Source organism: Megascapheus bottae, chromosome 14 (genome assembly GCF_031878675.1).
Source record: "Megascapheus bottae isolate mThoBot1 chromosome 14, mThoBot2.hap1, whole genome shotgun sequence".
In the NCBI taxonomy this organism is placed as follows: domain Eukaryota; kingdom Metazoa; phylum Chordata; class Mammalia; order Rodentia; family Geomyidae; genus Megascapheus; species Megascapheus bottae.
Genome location: NC_143522.1, coordinates 4,307,148 through 4,326,771, shown reverse-complemented (window position 1 = coordinate 4,326,771; position 19,624 = coordinate 4,307,148). Strand labels below are relative to the sequence as shown.

Below are 19,624 nucleotides of genomic sequence, written 5' to 3'. Positions count from 1 at the left end.
TGTTGTTGGGCATCTGATTCCATCATTTGACTATGGTGAAGTGATACAATACAGGTAGTGATTTAGGTGTTTTTCTGGTATTTTCATTTAGTCTTCTTTGGATATATACTCCATTCTTATTTTTCTTTCTCTAGTTCCTATATGGAAAGTGTTTGTTCTTTTAATCCCAGAATGGTAGGTGGCCAAGGACTTGTCAGATGGGAACAGAGAAAGAGTCAATGGAGAAGAATGCTTTTTCTTCCATGCTCATAACGGAAGAAAAATCACCTATATTTTCATTATTGGAATTCAGCCATTTTTCACTCTTTTTTTTTGTTGGTGGGTCATGGGGCTTGAACTTGGCCTGGGTGCTGTCCCTGAGCTTTTCAGCACAAGGCTACTGTCCTACCCTTGGGCCAAGCTCCACTTCCCATTTTCTAGAGGTTAATTGGAGATAAGAGTCTCAAGTCCTTTTGTGCCCTTGATCCTCAGATCTCTGCCTCTGAGTAGCTAGGATTACAGGCGTGAGCCACCGCATCCGGCCCATTTTTCACTCTTGAGTCTGCTTTTTCCCCTTAAAACTTATAAATTTATATGCAATTAACATACCATATAATTTTAAAAACAGGCATTAGGCAGCAAGTGTTTAATAAAGTTAATAATTGTATAAATAACTACTGCTTCATTGAGGTTTTAAACATTGCTGTCATTCCAGAAAACTCCTTTGTAACCTTTTCCTGTTTTTCCCTGTTAATTTTTTTTTCTCATCTTACTCTATTTTTAATTCTTTAAAAATGTCTTTAGTGGGGCCAGGAGTTTGGCCTAGTGGTAGAGTGCTTGCCTAGCATGCACGAAGACCCGAGTTCAATTCCTCGGTGCCACATGCATAGGAAAAAAAAAAACCAAGCCAGAAGTGGTGCTGAGGCTCAAGTGGTGGAGTGCTAGCCTTGAGAAAGTCCGAGGACAGTGCTCAGGCCCTGAGCCCAATTCTAGGACTGGCAAAAACAAAACAAAACAAAACTGGCTTTAGCATTGTGCTGTAAACATGTTTTCATGTAATTAAATGTTTTCAGAAACTACTAGAGTGCACTATGAGAATGTGCCATTTTTTTTTAAACTGCTTTCCTATTTGGGGATATTAAACAATTGCCAACATTTTGCTGTTAACAGTAATATCAGGCACTGGTGAGATCTGAGGTTCAAAGCCAGTCCAGGCAGGAAAGTCTGTGAGACTTCATCGTTAACTAATAAACCAAAAAGTGATATAGCTGTGTCTCAAATGGTAGAGCACTAGCCTTGAGCACAAAAACTCAGGGACATTACTCAGTCCTAAGTTCAAGCCCTAGGAAACCTACCCTCTCCTCCCCTTCCTCACCAGTAAACCACCGTGAGCACCAACACCAAAGAGACATTTGGAAGTAAGAAGTAAAACTTCTCGATAAACCATTTTGGAACAGCTAGAGAAAGAAAAATCAAGAACTATAAAGGCTCGCATCCCATCAAAAGAGCAGGGACAGAGAGAGGGGCGTTCTTTGGGTATATGTGGAAGCCAGTGCAATGAGATTGGTTTTTGAACAGATCAAATTTGAGATGAGAGGGAGATATTTCTAGTGTCTTGAAGAAACAGGCAATAGTGAAAAGGTGATGGAAAGCATTATTGAGAGGCCAGCAGCTTAATGAGGATGGAGCCTTGCTAAGGATGGTGCCTCAAGTTTTGTTTATTGGAGGTAATGATACTTGAGGCATTCATTTGAACTCTGTATTCAGTGTCTGTGGATCATGAATGTGCTTTGATTTTCTGTTTTGCTTCATAGTAAGATCTACTAATGTAGTGGGTGCTAATTCTGAGAAAGAAAACAGATATGAGCCTTTCATTTTGCCTTGGCTAAATTAGAGAAGTTGCCATTTGGTTTATGTACTGGATTCTTTCCCATTCCAGGGAGATTGGCATATTTACATAGGGAAATTAAATTACTTGAATTAGCAGAAGTTACTGGAGGATGGAGGAAATAATTTCAGAGGAATTAATTGCTAACTTTTGAATAGAGTGGATTGAATCCATGTGCATGTTTACTTCCTTTACTCCAACCAGATCATTGAAAAGAAATAAAACCCACAAGAACAAAACAAAAAAGGAAAGATCTCAGTGGCAGCATTTTGGAAGCTGGCAAGCAAATGCTCACCAGGTCACTCCTGAGTTGATGAGAGAAAGCTGAACCCAAAGCAGCAGCCAAGGAAACTGAAAATAAGCCAACTTTAACTCTAAGGAGTTGATAAATGCAGAAATAGGGGATTTAGTGGCAACTTTATAAAACAAGCTAGAACTCTTGATCCTATCCTGCTTTCTCCAGACTAGGTAGCCAGGTGACATTCCTTTAAAATCTCACCAAAGACCGAAGGTTCAGTCTCTGGAAATTGTAAAGTTGCAGTGAATCTTGACTTGAGGACATTGGGCACAGCTGAGAACAGTGAGAGGCCACACAGCCCCAGGTAATGACTGCTCGCTATTCAGGACATAATTGATTTTTCCTTGGAGAACCAATGCTAGAAAAAAGCCCTAAAGACACAGCTAAAGAAGAATTTTTAAGGCATTTACTGAGGGCATTGGTGGTTAAGCTAGCCAGCCAGTCTCATTATAGGCAAGACCTTCAGTAGCACCATTTATATGCATCACAGTCAGAGCTTAGACTTGCTGGCTTTGAGTTCTTTCTGTCATCACTATCTGACATTAATACTAGTAATTTTGCCTAATTTTGAACCTGTATGTATGTATATTTACGTACACATATTTGTGTGAGTTTACATACATGTCTATGCATGGATGTAGACACACATATACATACTTTTAAAAAAGAGGATCTGTTTTCTTTTATTCAACATTATATATATAACCATGCCTCTTGTTTTGAATAGCTGTAGCTTTTTCTTTTTTATGGCTATTTAATACTCTATGCATGTGTTATAATTTATTATTTCCTTGTTTAATGCTTGGGGCCTATTGTGAATGCTGCTTCTATGAGCTTTCATATCCTATTGGCAGAAATAATCACTATAAGCAAATAGAGCTCTGCTTAAATGTGTTGTGCTACTCTTATATCCTTCCCCCCCACCAGTCTCTTCTCTTCCTTTTTCTTGTCTTTGAGGCATCTCTGTCCTCTAATGAGCATGTGACAGTTGAAGGAGAGAGGATATAATAAATTATTTAATAAAATGGCTTATCTTTCATATTTGGCCAAGACTGAAATTTATTTTTTTGTAGTATAGTTCACAGTAACCAGCAATAAAATAAAATACTGGAAAAAAGAACAGAGTGGCCCTCAAGGCAAACAGCCTTTAGGTTTGAGGCCTTATTTGTACGAGGGGGCTTGAATAGAGGTTCTCTCCTAATATTAGTAGGAATAGACCTGGCCAATAAAAGTACAAGCATTGGTGCTGGGAGTTTGGCCTAGTGGTAGGGTGTTTGCCTAGCATGTACAAAATCCTGGGTTCGATTCATTGGTACCACATTCACAGAAAAAGCCCAGAAGTGGTGCTGTGGTTCAAGTGGTATAGCCCTAGCCTTGAGAAAGCCCAAGGACAGTGTCCTAGCCCTGAGTTCAAGCCCCATGCCTGGCAATAAATAAAATAAGAGCACAAGCAACTAATGAAATTTGAATTTAACTAGGTGTCCTGTATTCGGCAATCCTAGTTATTTCTATTTATTGGTCCTTGAGGGGCTTACAATCTGTAAGGAAGAGCAAGAGACATTGCAGAACTCATGCTGCTTGATAGCTAGAATTTGAATTCCTGGTTAATGCTGAGCAAGGTCACAAGGGTGGCAAATAGTGCACACTCGTGCGTGTGGAGGGGAAGACTTAAAAGGAGATGATTTGAGAAGAGGTGACGGAAATGAGGGAGTAATGAAGTTGAAAAAAAAATATAGGAGGGATGCCAGAAAGTGGTGAACTAGAGAAAAGTGTGTGCTAGACACTGCCACCCTGAAGGGGCTAACACTCTGTGGTCCTCAGTTTCCTTGTCTATAAGAAGGGAGTCTTTAATAGGATGTGATTCTAAAAGCTCCACCGTGAAGCTCTTATTCCTGAGTCTTCTCCCTTCCAAGAGGTTTCACCCAAGTTTTTACACTCAGTCCTCCCATTCCCTCCACTTTGCTTTCTGTCCTTAGAGCTATTGCATTGGAGGTCAGGCCAGTGCCATTATTTACTTATTTATTCATTTATTTATATGTATTATTATTATTACTACTATTTGCCAGTCCTGGGCTTGGCTTCAGGGACTGAGCACTGTCCTTGGGCTTTCTCAAGGCTAGAGCTCTACCACTTGAGCCAAGCGCCACTTCTGGCTTTTTCCTATGTATGTGGTACCGAGGAACTGAACCCAGGTCTTTGTGCATGCTAGGCAAGCACTCTACCTAGTGCCAAACTCCTGGCCCTATGTGTATTATTTTTAAATTAATTTACTTTATTGCTATTATAGAGATGATGTACAGGGGGAGTAAAAAATTGCATAAGACAAGTAATAAGTACATTTCCTTTCATACAGTGTCTTCTGTTCCCCGATTCTTTCCCAGTTCCTCCATCCTGTCTCTACCCACAAGTTGTATAGTTTTCTTTCACCAGTGCCCAGTGAGTACTACTGCTGTACTTTTCACCCTTTTCCCCTGAGTTTTGTGCCCTCCCCCCAACCTCTCAAAGATATACATAAAGCAAAGAAGGCAGAATCACCAAAAACTTTTTTTTTTTTTTTGCCAGTCCTGGCCTTGAGCTCAGGGCCTGAGCACTGTCCTTGAACTTTCTCAAGGTTAGAGCTCTGAGCCTCAGCACCACTTCCAGCTTTTTTCCTATGTATGTGGTACCGAGGAATCGAACCTGGGTCTTTGTGCATGCTAGGCAAGCACTCTACCACTAGGCCAAACACCTGGCCCACCAAAAACTTTTTTAAAAAAAGTTTTCATATTTTAAAAAGTGTCCATGTTGCTGGGCGCGGTGTCTCACACCTGTAATCCTGGACACACGATTCCTCAGTTCTTGTCTGCTCAGTGTTCAGAAGCCATCTTGATAGAAAAGCTTAACAAAGAAAGTGGTGTGAAGAAATGACATGTATCTAGAACTGTCTACCATTTTCTTCTTTATATAACTTGGCCTTTTTGGGGGGGAGGGAGTGGGATAATAGCTGAGAGATGAGATTTATCTGATCAGAGGAAAGGACCTGGATTCAACTAAATCACCTAGAATACTTTGATTGAAGTCACAATACATAGCAGCTTTCTTAATATGTCCAAATGTGTTTTGGTGAGTAATTGTTGGATGAGATGCATGTGTTAGGAACACAATTGTTGCATGTTCTTTTTTTTTTTTTTTTTTTGCCAGTCCTGGGCTTGAGCTCAGGGCCTGAGCGCTGTTCTTGGACTTTCTCAAGGCTAGAGCTCTACCACTTGAGCCTCAGCACCACTTCCGGCTTTTTTGTATATATGTGGTTCCAAGGAATCGAACCCGGGTCTTTGTGCATGCTAGGCAAGCACTTTAACCACTAGGCCAAATTCCCGGCCCTGTTGCACGTTCTTGACTAGTTTCTGATAACTGGAAAGGAAGAGTAGGTAAGCAGCTGGTGGCTTTAGAAACAGTGGGCACTATAAGAGTATAGAGAAGTTTGCCTATCTCCATCCAGTTTGTTTACTCTAGAGAGGCCATCTTTTTTTCTCTTCATAGTTTACTTTTAGAGATCTTGAGAAAAAATGTCCAGGAGTACAGTGAATATAGTGACTTCATTGGGATGAAAACTTCAGTTAATTTAAAAAATATGTATTGTTTAGTGATGATTCAGAATTGATAACCTTACAGTTGTGGTATGGCTGGGTGGGTAAAGAGAAATCCTAGGTGGATGGTTCTTGGAAAATTATCCAGTTTCTTTGCAAACAGGAATTTTAATTGTCATTAGAAGAGACAAAAAGTATTAGAACTATGGATACAAAAACATATTCTCATATTTTTTTTCTCCACCTTAAATATTCAAGCTAAAAGGGCAGTAAAGCTGGTCACTTTCACCTGGCAGGTTCCAAGAGCCAAGGTTCTGTTTGACTCTCTTGGTTACTAACTTTTGCTTCCCTATGTATGCTGGGGAGGAGGACAGCACATGTTTTTTAGGGCTGCCAAGTCCTCTATGCTGCTCTGTGCTCATCTTAGTCTACTGGCGTGCAGCATTGGCTGCTGGTGTTTCTATTTTGTTCCCCAAAATGCCCTTCTTTCTGAGCCCCTGACACTCCAGTTTCTGGATTTTTCTACCCTTTGCACTTTTTGGCTCTTTTTCCTCTTTTCTAAATGTTGAGTGACCTAGGGCCCTTTCTCATTTTTCTGTTAACTCCTTCCTGAAGTGATCCATAATGCCAAGGTATTCAGTGTCCTTTGTATGCTCATGAGTCTTCACACATCTCTAGTCCTGACCTGTCCAGCTTAAAGTTGGGACTTTATAAGTCGAGTTGCCTTTTGGCTCTTGTTCTTTGAACCCATCCTTAGTTGAGCCTCTAGGTCTTCCTACCAAACAAGTAAGTACAAAAAGAAACCAGTTTACTTTCCAGAACATGTGCATCTTTCATAAGTGGCGTTAAATTATGACTTTTCCTTCGTTCTTTCCTTTCCTTCACCCCAAGCATCCAAACCAGCAGCAATGACTATCACCAGAATCAAAGTCTGTCTGTCTTCTTTCCCATTCTATCTATAGCTATTGGAGTGATTTTTTTTTTAAACACAAAAATCAGATGATGTCACATCCTTGTTTAATTTAAGATCCACTAATTGCTTCCTGTTGTACTTAAAATAGGATCTCCTTCCATAGTTTACATACTGGGGCTCAATTTCCATAGTTGAGAAGTTGGAATTTGTGACTTTACTTAGACTTTTAATTCCATAAAGGTATGATTTTTTTTTTTTTTTTTTGCCAGTCCTGGGCTTGAGCTCATGGCCTGAGCACTGTCCTTGGACTTTCTCAAGGCTAGAGCTCTACCACTTGAGCCTCAGCACCACTTCCAACTTTTTTCTATGTATGTGGTACCGAGGAATCGAACCGGGGTCTTCATGCATGCTAGGCAAGCACTTTACCACTAGGCCAAACTCCTGGCCCAAGGTATGAATTTTTATCTATTATTGTTCACTGTGGTTTTCTCAATCCCTAGAAAAATGTGTATACATAATAAGTACTTAGTAAATACTTATTGGATGAGTAAATACATGCAGCTAGTATGAGGCCTTGAAGTTTTTCAAAGTATCATATTGCAATTCATTATATAATAGAAAGTCCAGCAAAGGATTCTGGGGCAGTATTTTGTTCTTCTCTCTCTCCCCCTCCCCCTCCCCCTCCTCTCTCCTCCCTTCTCTCTCCCCCTCCCTCCGTCCCTCCTCCCTCCCTGTCCTTGGCTTGAGCTCAGGGCCTGAGCATTGTTCTTGGACTTTCTCAAGGCTAGAGCTCTACCATTTGAGCCTCAGCACCATGTCTAGCTTTTTTCTATGTATGTAGTACTGAGGAATCGAACCCAGGTCTTCATGCATGCTAGGCAAGCACTGTACCACTAGGCCAAATTCTGGGTCTCTGGGGCAGTATTTCCTTGCATTTTTCTTCTTTTGCTTCTTTTCACATACTTTCTGCTGCCCTTCCTATTTTCTCTCTTATCTCATCACAAGAGAAGAAGATACAGGAATATGAAGGACAAGAAACAGCAAGGGAATTACAAAGGAACCCTTAGAATAATTAAGCATTTTACTGTAGAAATCTGTGCTATATACAGAAGTAGTAGACAGTGAATCCTCCTTGCTTTATCACCCTGTCTCAACTCAACACTTAATCTCTTCATGTCATTCTTTGAACAATCAACATTTAATTTGGATATTATCTAGGCAAAAGAATACTTAGTTTATGGAGGTGCTGAATACACATACATTTTTTTTGTTTTTTTTTGGTGGGTCAAAGGACTTGAACTCAGCCTGGACGCTGTCCCTGAGCTCTTTAGCTCAAGGCTACCACCCTACCCTTGAGGCACAGCCTCATTTCCCATTTTCTAGAGGTTAATTGGAGATGAGAGTCTCAGGTCCTTTTGTGCCAGCTGGCTTTGTACCTTGATCCTCAGATCTTAGCCTCCTGAGTAGCTAGGATTACAGGCGTAAGCCATGGTGCCCGGCTCTTTTTTTGTTTTTGTTTTTGTTTTGCTAATTCTGGCTTGAACTCAGGGCCTGAGCACTGTCCGTGGGCTTTCTCAAGGCTAGAGCTCTACCACTTGAGCCACAGAACCACTTCCAGCTTTTTTCTATGTATGTGGCACTGAGGAATCGAACCTGGGTCTTCGTGCATGTTAGGCAAGCACTCTACCACTAGGCCAAACTCCTGGCCTTCTCATTACTGTTTGTAAATCAACTGTGGATAGATGATTTAAGTATGAAATATTTCCTGCTTCATATTTTTGTGAATGCCTGTAATTTCACCATGAGCTCAGTCATAAATGGGCAAATTGTGAATTAGATGAGAAAGGAAATACTTGTTGGCCATTAGCAGTTATTTATATCATGCTTGGTTGATTGTGTACATGCTTAGTTTAGTAACCAGGAGCCGGCATGAACGGGCTGTATAAAGTCACAAGGACCAAGAGGTAGGATGGTACTGTTCTGCTCCTTTTGCTTTGTCTAGAGCCAGTTGCAGCCTCAGAACCTGTAGAAGGTAGTCTTTATGCTCTTGCTGGGTCCTCTGTCCTCTCAGGGGACCTAGTGTCCAGCCACCTAGAAGGTACTTCTGCCTAATTGTGCTGCTTGTTTATTTTTAGGTATCTTGCAATATATTCAGAACTCTCCCTCCTAGTGACAGCAATGAATTTGATCCTGAAGAAGATGAACCTACCCTTGAGGCATCATGGCCACACCTACAGGTACTTTACATTACCTTTTCTGTTGGAGAATATCTGTTAGCATGTCCATTGATTAGCTTGGGAATTCCTTGAAGAAAATTTCTTCACCAAGAAATCAGCTTCCATTAGGGGAAAGCTAAAGAATGCCTTCTCTGTTTTCTACTCTTCATAATTAGGACGCTAAGAGAATAGTAAGTTTGATTGCAACACTTTTATATGCTTCTCCCCTATGTTACTGGCTCAGCCAGCAGTCTAGCCCAGTAGGGTTTAGAATAAGCGGAGAACTATTTTCTTATCAATACTAGTTGGATGTGATTAGCTGACAGAGTACAATTCTCATTGTTAGCCAGTAGATACCCTTAGTACTTTGCCTGTCTTTATGGCTATCACAGTTACTTTTCTTCAGTTCAATCCTTGAACTTAAGACCTGGGCACTGTCCTTGAGCTTTCTCAAGGCTTGAGCCGCAGCACCACTTGCAGCTTTTTCTGTGTACATGGAATCAAACCCGGGGTTTCTTGCATGCTAGCTAGGCAAGTACTCTACCACTAGGCCACACTCCCTGCCTGTTTCTTTAGTCTTATAAGAACAAAATCAAACTTCAGTTGCAATTTCCTTTTAGTGTTGAGAGAAAGGGAAATCCCTGAAAGAAAACTTGAGTGAAGTCCTGTCTTGTGGGGAAGGCCATACTGACCATGTGGCAGAAGGGGTGAGGACTGTCCTTTCCAGTACCAGCCCCATCTGTGTTGTGTTTACTTACTATACTTGGTCATTTTCTAGCTCCTTCTTTCTCTACTGCCCTCTCTCAAGACCAAGATTTCTAAAAAGGGTCAAGTGGGAGGGGGAGAGAAAGGAGAAAAGAGAGGAGAGAAAGGAGAGACAGAGACAGACAGAGCACTCATAGGCCGACTACCCAGGCCCTGAGCACAAACCCCAGGATAGGTAAAAAGGAACAGAATCCCAAAGCTGTCTTTCCACTGAGTCAAGCATGCTCTCAAAGGCGTGGATCACAGTAGTAGCAAAGAAGGAAGGATAGATCAGAAGGAATATAACCTTGTACACCTTTCCAGCCACCCCTGCACAGAAGCTGCTGCCCCTTTGTAGAGTATGCTTGTGGTTTCTTACTAGTTGACACAAAGAGCAAAGAATCATGAACAGGCTGATAAAGGTGTTGATATTTTTTAACAGTTTATATTTTCTCCACTTTCTTTTTTCTTTAACATAAGGTTATACTTTTCCTAGTCATCTGAGAGCACTCCAGGGCTGCTTTCTCAACTCTTTGTCAGTCATAAGCTACTAATGTCAAGACTAGGTGAATTAAAACACTAGTTGATTACTTTTTTTGTTGTTTTGGTCGGTCATGGGACTTGAACTCTGAGCCTGAACGTTATCCCTGAGCTCTTCAGCTCAAGGCTACTGCTCTACTCCTTGGAGCTACAGCGCCTCTTCTGGTTTTCTGGTGATTAACTGGAGAGAAGAGCATCACTGTCCTTAGTGCCTGGGCTGGCTTTGAACTATGATCCACAGATCTCAGCCTCCAGAGTAGCTAGGATTACAGGCGTGAGCCACCACTGCCTTTGATGACTATCTTAGATGTTCAGTTATTTATTTATTTACTTACCCATTTGTTCATTCATCATTCATTCAGACAGAGCTGAGGACTGGACTCAGGGCTTTGCACTCATGTTCTTCCACGGAGCTCAATTCTTCCTCCCCCACCCCATTTTTGTTTTTGTTTTAAATACACACTTTCTACAATCTAAGGAATTTGTAAACTATTTTGTGTCTTCATTGGTATGTTTCTAGACACTTGAGTTGAGGAACTTTTCATCACATCTTATTCTTAGTGTTTGACACCAATCTGTTGAATTTCAATTTAGTGTGAAAGAAAAATGCTTAAAAAAAAAAAGACAATCTTCTCAGGGCATCTTATGGTAGAAAAGATAGATGGATAGATAGATACATAGATAGATATCAACTAGCTTACCTGTCTCCTATAAAAGAAAGGGCTAGGAAACTTGCCATTTGTAAGAGCATTTTGATAAGTTATGATGGTTGTGCACATCAATTTCCCAGAAAGAACAGTAAAGCTTAACTCAGTATTTCAGTTAATCCTTCTTGTACCTAATGACTATAAAAGAAGGGACCAAATTAATTTCTGAAGCTGTTAATCAAATTCTTCCTCCATAAAAACCTTTAGCTCACATTCTCATTGATGTCGGAGTATTAACTGTTATTCCTCTGAAGCCCTAAAATATGAGCACTATGAGACCTTTACAAATGCAAAATGTTATGATTTCATCTGTGTTGCTATGCTGTTCAAGCCTGTAATTCTTCTGATCCCATCCATTCTTTAAGATTTGAAGCCCAAAGTGGGCATGGATGGCCCACCCGAAACCCCAGCACTGGGGAGGCTTGGGGCAGAAGGATCACAGTCTGGACTAAAGGGTAATACCTTATCTGAAAGGCAAAGCAAAAACCAACCAGACAGGGCCGGGAGTTTGGCCTAGTGGTAGAGTGCTTGCCTAGCATGTGCGAAGACCCGGGTTCAATTCCTCGGTACCCCACATACATAGCAAAAAGCCGGAAGTGGTGCTGAGGCTCAAGCAGTAGAGCTCTAGCCTTGAGAAAGTCCAAGGACAGAGCTCAGGCCCTGAGCTCAAGCCCAGGACTGGCCAAAAAAAAAAAACCAAAACCAAAAAAAAAAACCAACCAGATAAAAAAGACATAAATCATTGTCATTAAGGTCAGATCATAAGGTGCACACCATTTGTCTTTATTTTGCTTTGTCTCACGAATTCTGTGTTTCCCTTGAATAGTCTACCTGTACAAATGAAGCTCCTCTTTCCCTTTTCACTAGGTGATTTTACCTGATGAGAACACTCATGAAACACTTAAAACTCTTCTGTTCATGTCTCATACCATTTGCCACCAAATTCAGTATTTTGCTTTCTGATTTTGGTGGGCTCAAACCTAGGACCTTGCACATGGTAGCTCAGCACTTTACTACTGAGCTCCAGCTCTTGGTTTCTTGCGATAGAATGTCCCTATATTGTTCAGGCTGACCTCGAACTTGAAATCCTCTTCTTTCCCCTGAGTACTTGTATTATAGTTGTATGTCACCATGCTAGGCTAATTTTATGTCTTAATTGATCTAACACTGTATTTTTCTGGTCATAACATAGCATGTTGTTAGATTTCTTTACTTTTTCTTAATGCATAATTAGCTATATATTTCCTTTTCTGGACTACCCTTTACCAAGACGTCAAGTGTAAATAGCAGAAGAGTAGAGAATGACAAAACCACATTGGGATGTGGTCATGGGACATCTGGCCAGGTTCATGGTCCAGCTAATTGACTGTTACTGTATGTTTAAATCTGTGGATCACACAGAATTACTGATAAGACAAGTAATAGATCTTTGGAAATATTTAAAAGACAAAACAATACTAAGTTTTACCTCCTCTTCCCCCCCTCCCTCCAAATGTTAAGAAGTCTTCCAGTCCTCTGTGTGTGTATGTTCCTTTTTCTCTGATTTGTGCCTGGTGTCTTTTTTTTTGGCCAGTCCTGGGGCTTGAACTCATGGCCTGAGTACTGTCCTTGGGCTTTCTCAGGACTAGGGCTCTACTAGTTGAGCCACAGCACCATTTCTGGCTTTTTTCTATATATGTGGTACTGAGGAATCGAACCCAAGTCTTCATGCATGTGAGACAAGGACTCTACCAGTAAGTCTAACTCCTGGCCGCCTGTTGCCTTTTGAACTAGCATCACATAGTTAACCATGGTTATTGTTTATTTTCTGAAATTATGCCTGTCTTTCCAATAAAATACAATTTTGTATGGCTTTGCATACAATTAAGGACTTGAGTTCAATGCTTTATGCTTGAGGCTTGAAGAGCCAGGAATTTCCTGCTCATATTCCCATGGAGAATTCACTTACATGACACTGAAAAGTAATTTTTTTCCCTCTCCGCCTCCAGTCTTTCCCTTTAAAAACTCAAGGGAGATTTTGATTCGGAGGTAAGTTATACCTCCCAAATACAGAACCATTCATGCTCATGAAATAAAGGTGTCCGAAGTGCTTCCCCAAATTGTTTTAAGCGGCAGCTGCTTTCAGGTTGTAGCTTTAAGGGGGAGAGAGCAGGTTGCCAGTCCTGCTGTCAAAGTTGGCCCAGGAAGACAGAATCTCTTCCTTTCATAGTAATCATGAAAAGTCATTTGAATAAGGTTGGTCTTCTGTTGTAAAACCAGGAGTTGAAAGGTTAGTATATTAAAAAAAGAAGAAGAAGAAAGAAAAGGAAAAAACAGTTGCATGAGGACTTAGCACCCATTCATTACTGTGGGTGGTAAAACAATACCAGATCCATGGAAAGATGGTTTCCTGAATTTAAAGGAATTCAATGAGGGAAATGGTTTTATGTGGGGTTTGCCTTCTTTTCCTCCGTTTCTGTTTGCTTTTTCTGTTTCTTGTGCCCTCTCATGATTCTCCTTTGTTAGCTTCCCAAGTGTGGGAACTACAAGCACACTCCTCCCTGCCACGCTACAGTGTTGTAAGGAATAAAATGTTAATGTGAACTACAAATTAAAAGTGTTTAAGTGACTGATTTTTGAGGACCTTTGGGAGGGCCTGAGGCTTGAGTTTTCAGCACTTGCAGGATTAAAGCCAGTTCTGTGATGGTACTATACTTTCATTGCCCGTTTTCCCTTTTTGACTATTGGTTGTTTATTGTAGAACCAAAGGCATTATCTTACCACAATTGTGACATTGTTGTGTCAGGCTATGGTCACGAAGTCTTTAAAATTTGCCTCTTGAGCAGACATTTAAAAATATTCTTTATAATTAAATAGGAAATACACATAAATCATGTGGTATATGTAGCTGGATGTAGTGATAGTCACTGTGATTCTTTTAAGTCACAGCTTGTGACTCTATAAAGTGTAATTTTCACCTGAGGGAACAAACTAAGGCCATTGAGAATTAGGTATTTGTGCTGGGCACCAGAGGCTTGCACCTGTAATCTTAGCTACCCAGGAGGCTGAGGATCACGGTTCTGAGAGATTCTTATCTCCAATTAACCACCAGAAAATTAGAAGTGGCATTGTGGTTCATTGTGATAGAGTACTATCCTTGAGCTGAAGAGCTCAGGGACAGCTCTGGACCTAGGCCCAGACTTCAAGTCCCAAGAGGGGGAACACCCCCCCCCCCCAAGAAAAAAGAATTAGGTATCTAGCAGATACTTTGTTTAAAGCAAATGAGGAAGGAAGTGGAGTTGATAGTAATTGTTATTTTGCTTAAAAAAAGTACCTGCTTTATATCCATTACCTCAACTCTGTGTGTGTGTGCACCCATGCCCGTGCGCATACACACATGTGTGGGTGTGCACAATCCTGGGGCTTGAACTCATGGCCTGGGTGCCATCCCTGACATTTTGTGCTCAAAGCAATACTCTATTGCTTGAACCACAGCCACATTTTTGGGTGGTTAGTTGGAGGTATGTGTCTCATGACGTTTCCTGTCCTGGCTGGTTTTGAATCGTGTTCTCAGATCTCAGCCTCTTGAATATCCAGGATTTGAGGCATGAAAGAATTTTCAGAGACATATGCTAGAATGTGTCAGCATAGGAGAGATCTGCATAAAATGGAGAAGCAATGTTTTCAACTTGGCAAATGAAATTTTAGGAACATATGCATGGATAAAGTCCACTCCAAATGCAATAGCAGATAATTGGATTTTGGTGAGTTTTAATCTTATGAAACAAAATAACTGAAGCTTTTAGGTTCTGCATTGTGCCCATTTTTTTCTTTTTTCTTTCTTTTTAGTTCATGTCTCTAACTCTTTTTGCTTTAGGTATTTTTGAGTAAGGTCTTGTATTTATGACAGAGCTGGCCTGGACCTTGATCTTTTTGTGTATTATCACATACCTAGCTATTGGTTGAAACAAGTTCTCACTAACTTTTGGCAATGAATTCCAAAATCTTGTATGTTTAGATATAACTTTTTTTTTTTTTTTTTTTTTTTTTTTTTGCCAGTCCTGGGCTTGAGCTCAGGGCCTGAGCACTGTCCTTGGATTTTCTCAAGGCTAGAGCTCTACCACTTGAGCCTCAGCACCACTTCCGGCTTTTTTCTATGTATGTGGTACCGAGGAATCGAACCCGGGTCTTCATGCATGCTAGGCAAGCACTTTAACCACTAGGCCAAACTCCCGGCCCCTTTTTTTTTTTTTTTTTTTTTTTTTTTTTTGCCAGTCTTAGGCCTTGAGTTCCCAGACCTAGGCACTGTCCCTGAGCTTCTTTTGCTCAAGGCTAGCATTCTACTAGCATGTGGATACTGAGGTATCAAACCCAGGACTTTATGCATGCTAGGCAAGCACTTTTCTACTAAGGCTTGAATGCAGGGCCTCTCATTTTCCCTTAGCTTTTTCACCCAAGATTAGCACTGCTTGAACCATACCTCCACTTTCAGGTTTTTGCTGGTTAGCTGGAGCTAAATCTCAGATTTATTGGAATAATCTGGCTTTGAACTGCAGTCCTTAGATCTGTCTCCTAAGTAGCTTGGGTTATAGGAATGAGCTCAGGTGGCCAGGCCAGTGAATGGGACCGTTCCACTTACAGCAATGTTTACTCATGAAATAACTGAGGAAGTGCATGAACCTGTAGTAGGTTCTGTAATGCACACTGTGACTTGATTTAATATAGAAGGAATGGAAATCATTTAAGCATATAGGAAACCTGTTAGGTTGATTGTAAATATTGTAAGTATTCATTATAAACTGTCTACAATGTATTGTTTAAATGGCAAAGGTAGTTTGTCATGTTTTGAGGATTTTATAGCTGGTGGGATATTGTGGAAGAAGATACACACTTTAAATAACAACACTGTCTTAGAATATTCAGTTTATGAGTGATTTTTATTTTGTTTGACTTTATTTCATGATTAATTTTAAAAGTAAAACAAAAACAAAACCATAACAGCAGTTGTGAAGTACAAGTAAAGGTTAGCATGGATTGATATCAAAATTGGATTTTCTAAGCACTGTCAGTTCTAGTGTAAAAGAAGGCTGTTTCAAAGTTTTTGATACTACTCTGAAATTAACTATAATCTGTTTATCTGTTTGTTGCAGCTTGTATATGAATTTTTCATACGATTTTTGGAAAGCCAAGAATTCCAACCCAGCATTGCCAAAAAATACATAGATCAGAAATTTGTATTACAGGTAAGCATATTATTGTAGTTGTATATATTTAATTTACCTGTTACACTGTCTGATTTTTCTTTGACATTTGCTTTTTGGACTTTTTAAAAAAGGGTCTTGTGGCCGGGTGTTTGGTCTAGTGGTAGAGTGCTTGCCTAGCATGCATGAAGACCAGGGTTCATACCACATATATAGAAAAAAGTCAGAAGTGGTGCTGAGGTTCAAGTGGTAGAGCTCTAGCCTTGAGAAAGTCCAAGGACAGCGCTTAGGCCCTGAGCTCAAGCCCAGGACTGGCCCCCCCCAAAATATATATATATTTCTTATAATAATCATTTTAATTAATGGAAGCATACAATGAAGTATTTTATTATAAGAAAAATGACAGTATGTCACCTTATAAACAAATACATACACATAAGTTAGTTTTTGTAATTGTCTATTAAAAGCAATAAGTACTACTAATGCCAAATCTCTGAGGCTTCCTTTCTTCCAGTTTAATTGCAAAGAAATTTTATCAATAACTTTTGCCTATGTGACACTTTCTCTAGCTTAAAAACTTTTCATTGGGGGGCCAGGAGTGTGGCATAGTGGTAGAGTGCTTGCCTAGCATGCATGAAGACTGGGGTTTGATTCCTTGGTATCACATACATAGAAAAAGCCAGAAGTAGTGTATTGGGCTCAAGTGGGTAGAACACTATCTCGCATGAGAAACCCAAGGACAGTGGTCAGTCTCTGAGTTCTACCCCAGGACTGGCAAAAACCAAAAAAGTTGTCATTGGATAAGTTTTGTTAAGGACCATTGTGGGAAGTGGTGCTGAGGCTCAGGTGGTAGAGTACTACTCTTGAGCTGAAGGGCTCGGGGACGGCGCCCAGGCCCAGCCCCATGACCACCCCCCCCCCCCCCCCGAAAAAAAAAAAGCCACTGCATAGGTGTGTATTTTGAGAATGGAAGCTCACTTACACAGAGCATAATAACTTTTGAGTGCTGGCGAATTGCTCTGCTTAGTACTTGTAAATTTCTCTGCAGGGATTAATGCTGACCAATCTACCTATTCACTGGGACTTGACCTTCTACTTTGTCTTTATAACCATAGACTCTGTCTTCCTTTTTACTTGGGGATACTTTACTATAAACATGGAATTTTTAGGTAACTTCTTCTTGCTCTTGCTGTGAATGTCCATTTATAAAAGTATACATGGCGGCCCCATTGTTCCGTGGACCCTTCCGCCTTTCCTTATGAGAGGAAAGGTCCCGTGGACTTCCTGCCTGGGCTGACTTTGAATCACTCTCCTCAGATCTGAACTTTTGAAATAGCTTTGATTACAGGCATGAGCCACGGATGCCTGGCTAACTCTAATTTTCTTTTTCTTTTAACTTTTTTTTTTGGTCAGTCATGGGATGTGAAGTTGGGGCCTGGGCACTGTCCTTGGACACTTTTTGCTCAAGGCTAGTGCTTTTTGAGCCACAGTGCCATATCCAGCTTTTTCTGTGTACGTGATTCTGTGGAATTGAACCCAGGGCTTCATGCATGCTAGGTGAGCACACTACCACTAGACCAACCTCCTGGCCCTGGCTTCTTGCTTTTTCTATGTATGTGGTACCAAGGAATCGAATCTGGGTTTTCGTGCATGCTAGGCAAGCACTGTACAACTAGGCCAAACTCCTGGCCCCTTCTTTTTTTGACTTTTTATTGTTATGATAAAGGTCATGTATAGCGGGATAGCAGTTACATAAATCATATAATGAATGCATTTCTTTTTGGGCAGCATCACCCTTTCCCTAGCTCACTGTAGGCCTCTTCTTCCTCCTGCTCCTCCTCCTTTCTGCTCCTCCTCCTCCTTTCTGCTGCTCCTCCTCCTTTTTCCTCCTCCTCCTCATCTTTTCTCCTCCTCCTCTTCTTCCTCCTCCTCCTCCTCTTCTTCCTCCTCCTCCTTCTTGCTCTTCCTCCTCCTTTCTCCTCCTCCTCCTCCTCCTTTCTCCTCCTCTTCCTTTCTCTTCCTTTCTCCTCCTTTTCCTCCTTCCTTCTTTTTCCTTCTTGTTCTTCTTTTACCAGTTGTAAGGCTTGAACTCAGGCCTGGGCACTGTTCCTCAGCCTCTCTGTGTCCAAGGCCAGCATTCTGCCACTTGAGCCACAGCACCACTTTTGGCTATTTCATTTTATGTGGTGCTGAGAAATTGGACCTAGGGCCTCATACATGCTAGGCAAACACTCTACCACTAAGTCACATTCTCAGCCCCCGAGTTTCTCAAAGAGAAAGTACCATTAGCATTTCTTGATGTTGGATGACTTTGCCAAATTTTTCTTTTTTGCTTAATGGGAAGGCTCTACCTCTTGAGCCACATACTCAGCTCGGCTTTGATTAATGTTAGTTTAACTTGATGTTAACTGTGGTCTTAACTGACTTCAAAAATTGACTTTTAGTCACATTGCTATAAAGCTAATGTGTTCCCTTATTTTTGTTTGTTTCATAGCTTAAAAAAAATGTATGTTAAAGTGTTAAAGCCAGGCAAGGTGGCTCATGCCTGTAATCCTAGCTACTCAGGAGGCTGAGATCTGAGGATCTTGGTTCAAAGACAAGCCTGGGCACTAAAGTCACTGAGAATCTTACCTCCAATTAACTACTAGAAAACAGGAAGTGGGGCTGTAGTTCAAGGGTAGGATGGTACCCTTGAGCTGAAGAGCTCAGAGACAGCGCCCAGGCCCAGAGTTCAAGCCCCATGACCGTCCCCCCCCCCCAATGGGAAAAAAAACATATATCATAAGTGTAGAATTTGCTCTATGTTTTTGTGGTATATAATTTTCCCCAGTTGTGGGAATTTTTTTTGAAGTCTTTTGACAGCTACTGTTCTCTTAATTTGAAGTCTTTCTGACATTTGTAGCATTCCTAAAATGCTACCACTTTATCTAAGTCATTGATTAAAATTGTGCAACTAGTCTGGGCTAATAGAAACCTATGCTGTGCTGTAGAAACTCCTGTACGTTAGGGCAGATTATCAGTTATCTTTGAATTCTATCCTTGAAAGTTGGCAATTCCCTTTCGTATATTATCATCCTTTTGGTTCTTAGTTTTGTTCAGGAGGAGAGTGTGCCGAATTTGTCAGCTGCTGTGATTGTTAGGTCCTTACATTGTCAACGTTCCCCTCAGCCACAAGCTGTGCAGCTCTCTTGTAAGAAGAGCGTTTGTTCCCTGCCTATTCCCCACAGACTCCCATATTGCCATCTGCTCCTTGTGTGTTCTGTGTATACGCTGGGTTCACTCCATTCATAGCAACACTCATGTTTTTTTTCCAGTAAGTCGAGATGAGATTTATTTTATTCCTTTTCATTAGGCGAATATCTAGTTTTCCATAGATTAATCTAAGAATCGCAAAAAAAAGTTTTGGTGGGGACGGGAGTTTGGTCTAGTGGTAGAGTGCTTGCCTTGTATGCATTTGATTCCTCAGCACCACATACACAGAAAAAGCCGCAAGTGCTTCTGTGGCTCAAATGGTAGAGCTCTAGCCTTGAGGATGCCCAAGGACAGTGCCCAGGCCTGAGTTCATGCCCCAGGACTGGCCAAAAAAAAAAAAA

The 19,624-nt window shown here is 40.9% G+C and overlaps 1 protein-coding gene across 3 annotated transcripts in view; it reads left to right on the top strand.

The window, feature by feature from the left end:
* Ppp2r5e (protein phosphatase 2 regulatory subunit B'epsilon) overlaps window positions 1-19,624 on the top strand; it is a 116,929-nt gene that overhangs the window by 70,736 nt on the left and 26,569 nt on the right. For all 3 annotated transcript variants that reach the window (XM_090344247.1, XM_090344245.1, XM_090344246.1), the window contains exons 4-5: window positions 8,780-8,881; window positions 15,981-16,073. In XM_090344247.1, the coding sequence (XP_090200373.1) occupies window positions 8,780-8,881; window positions 15,981-16,073 (195 nt within the window). The remainder of the gene's footprint in view (window positions 1-8,779; window positions 8,882-15,980; window positions 16,074-19,624) is intronic.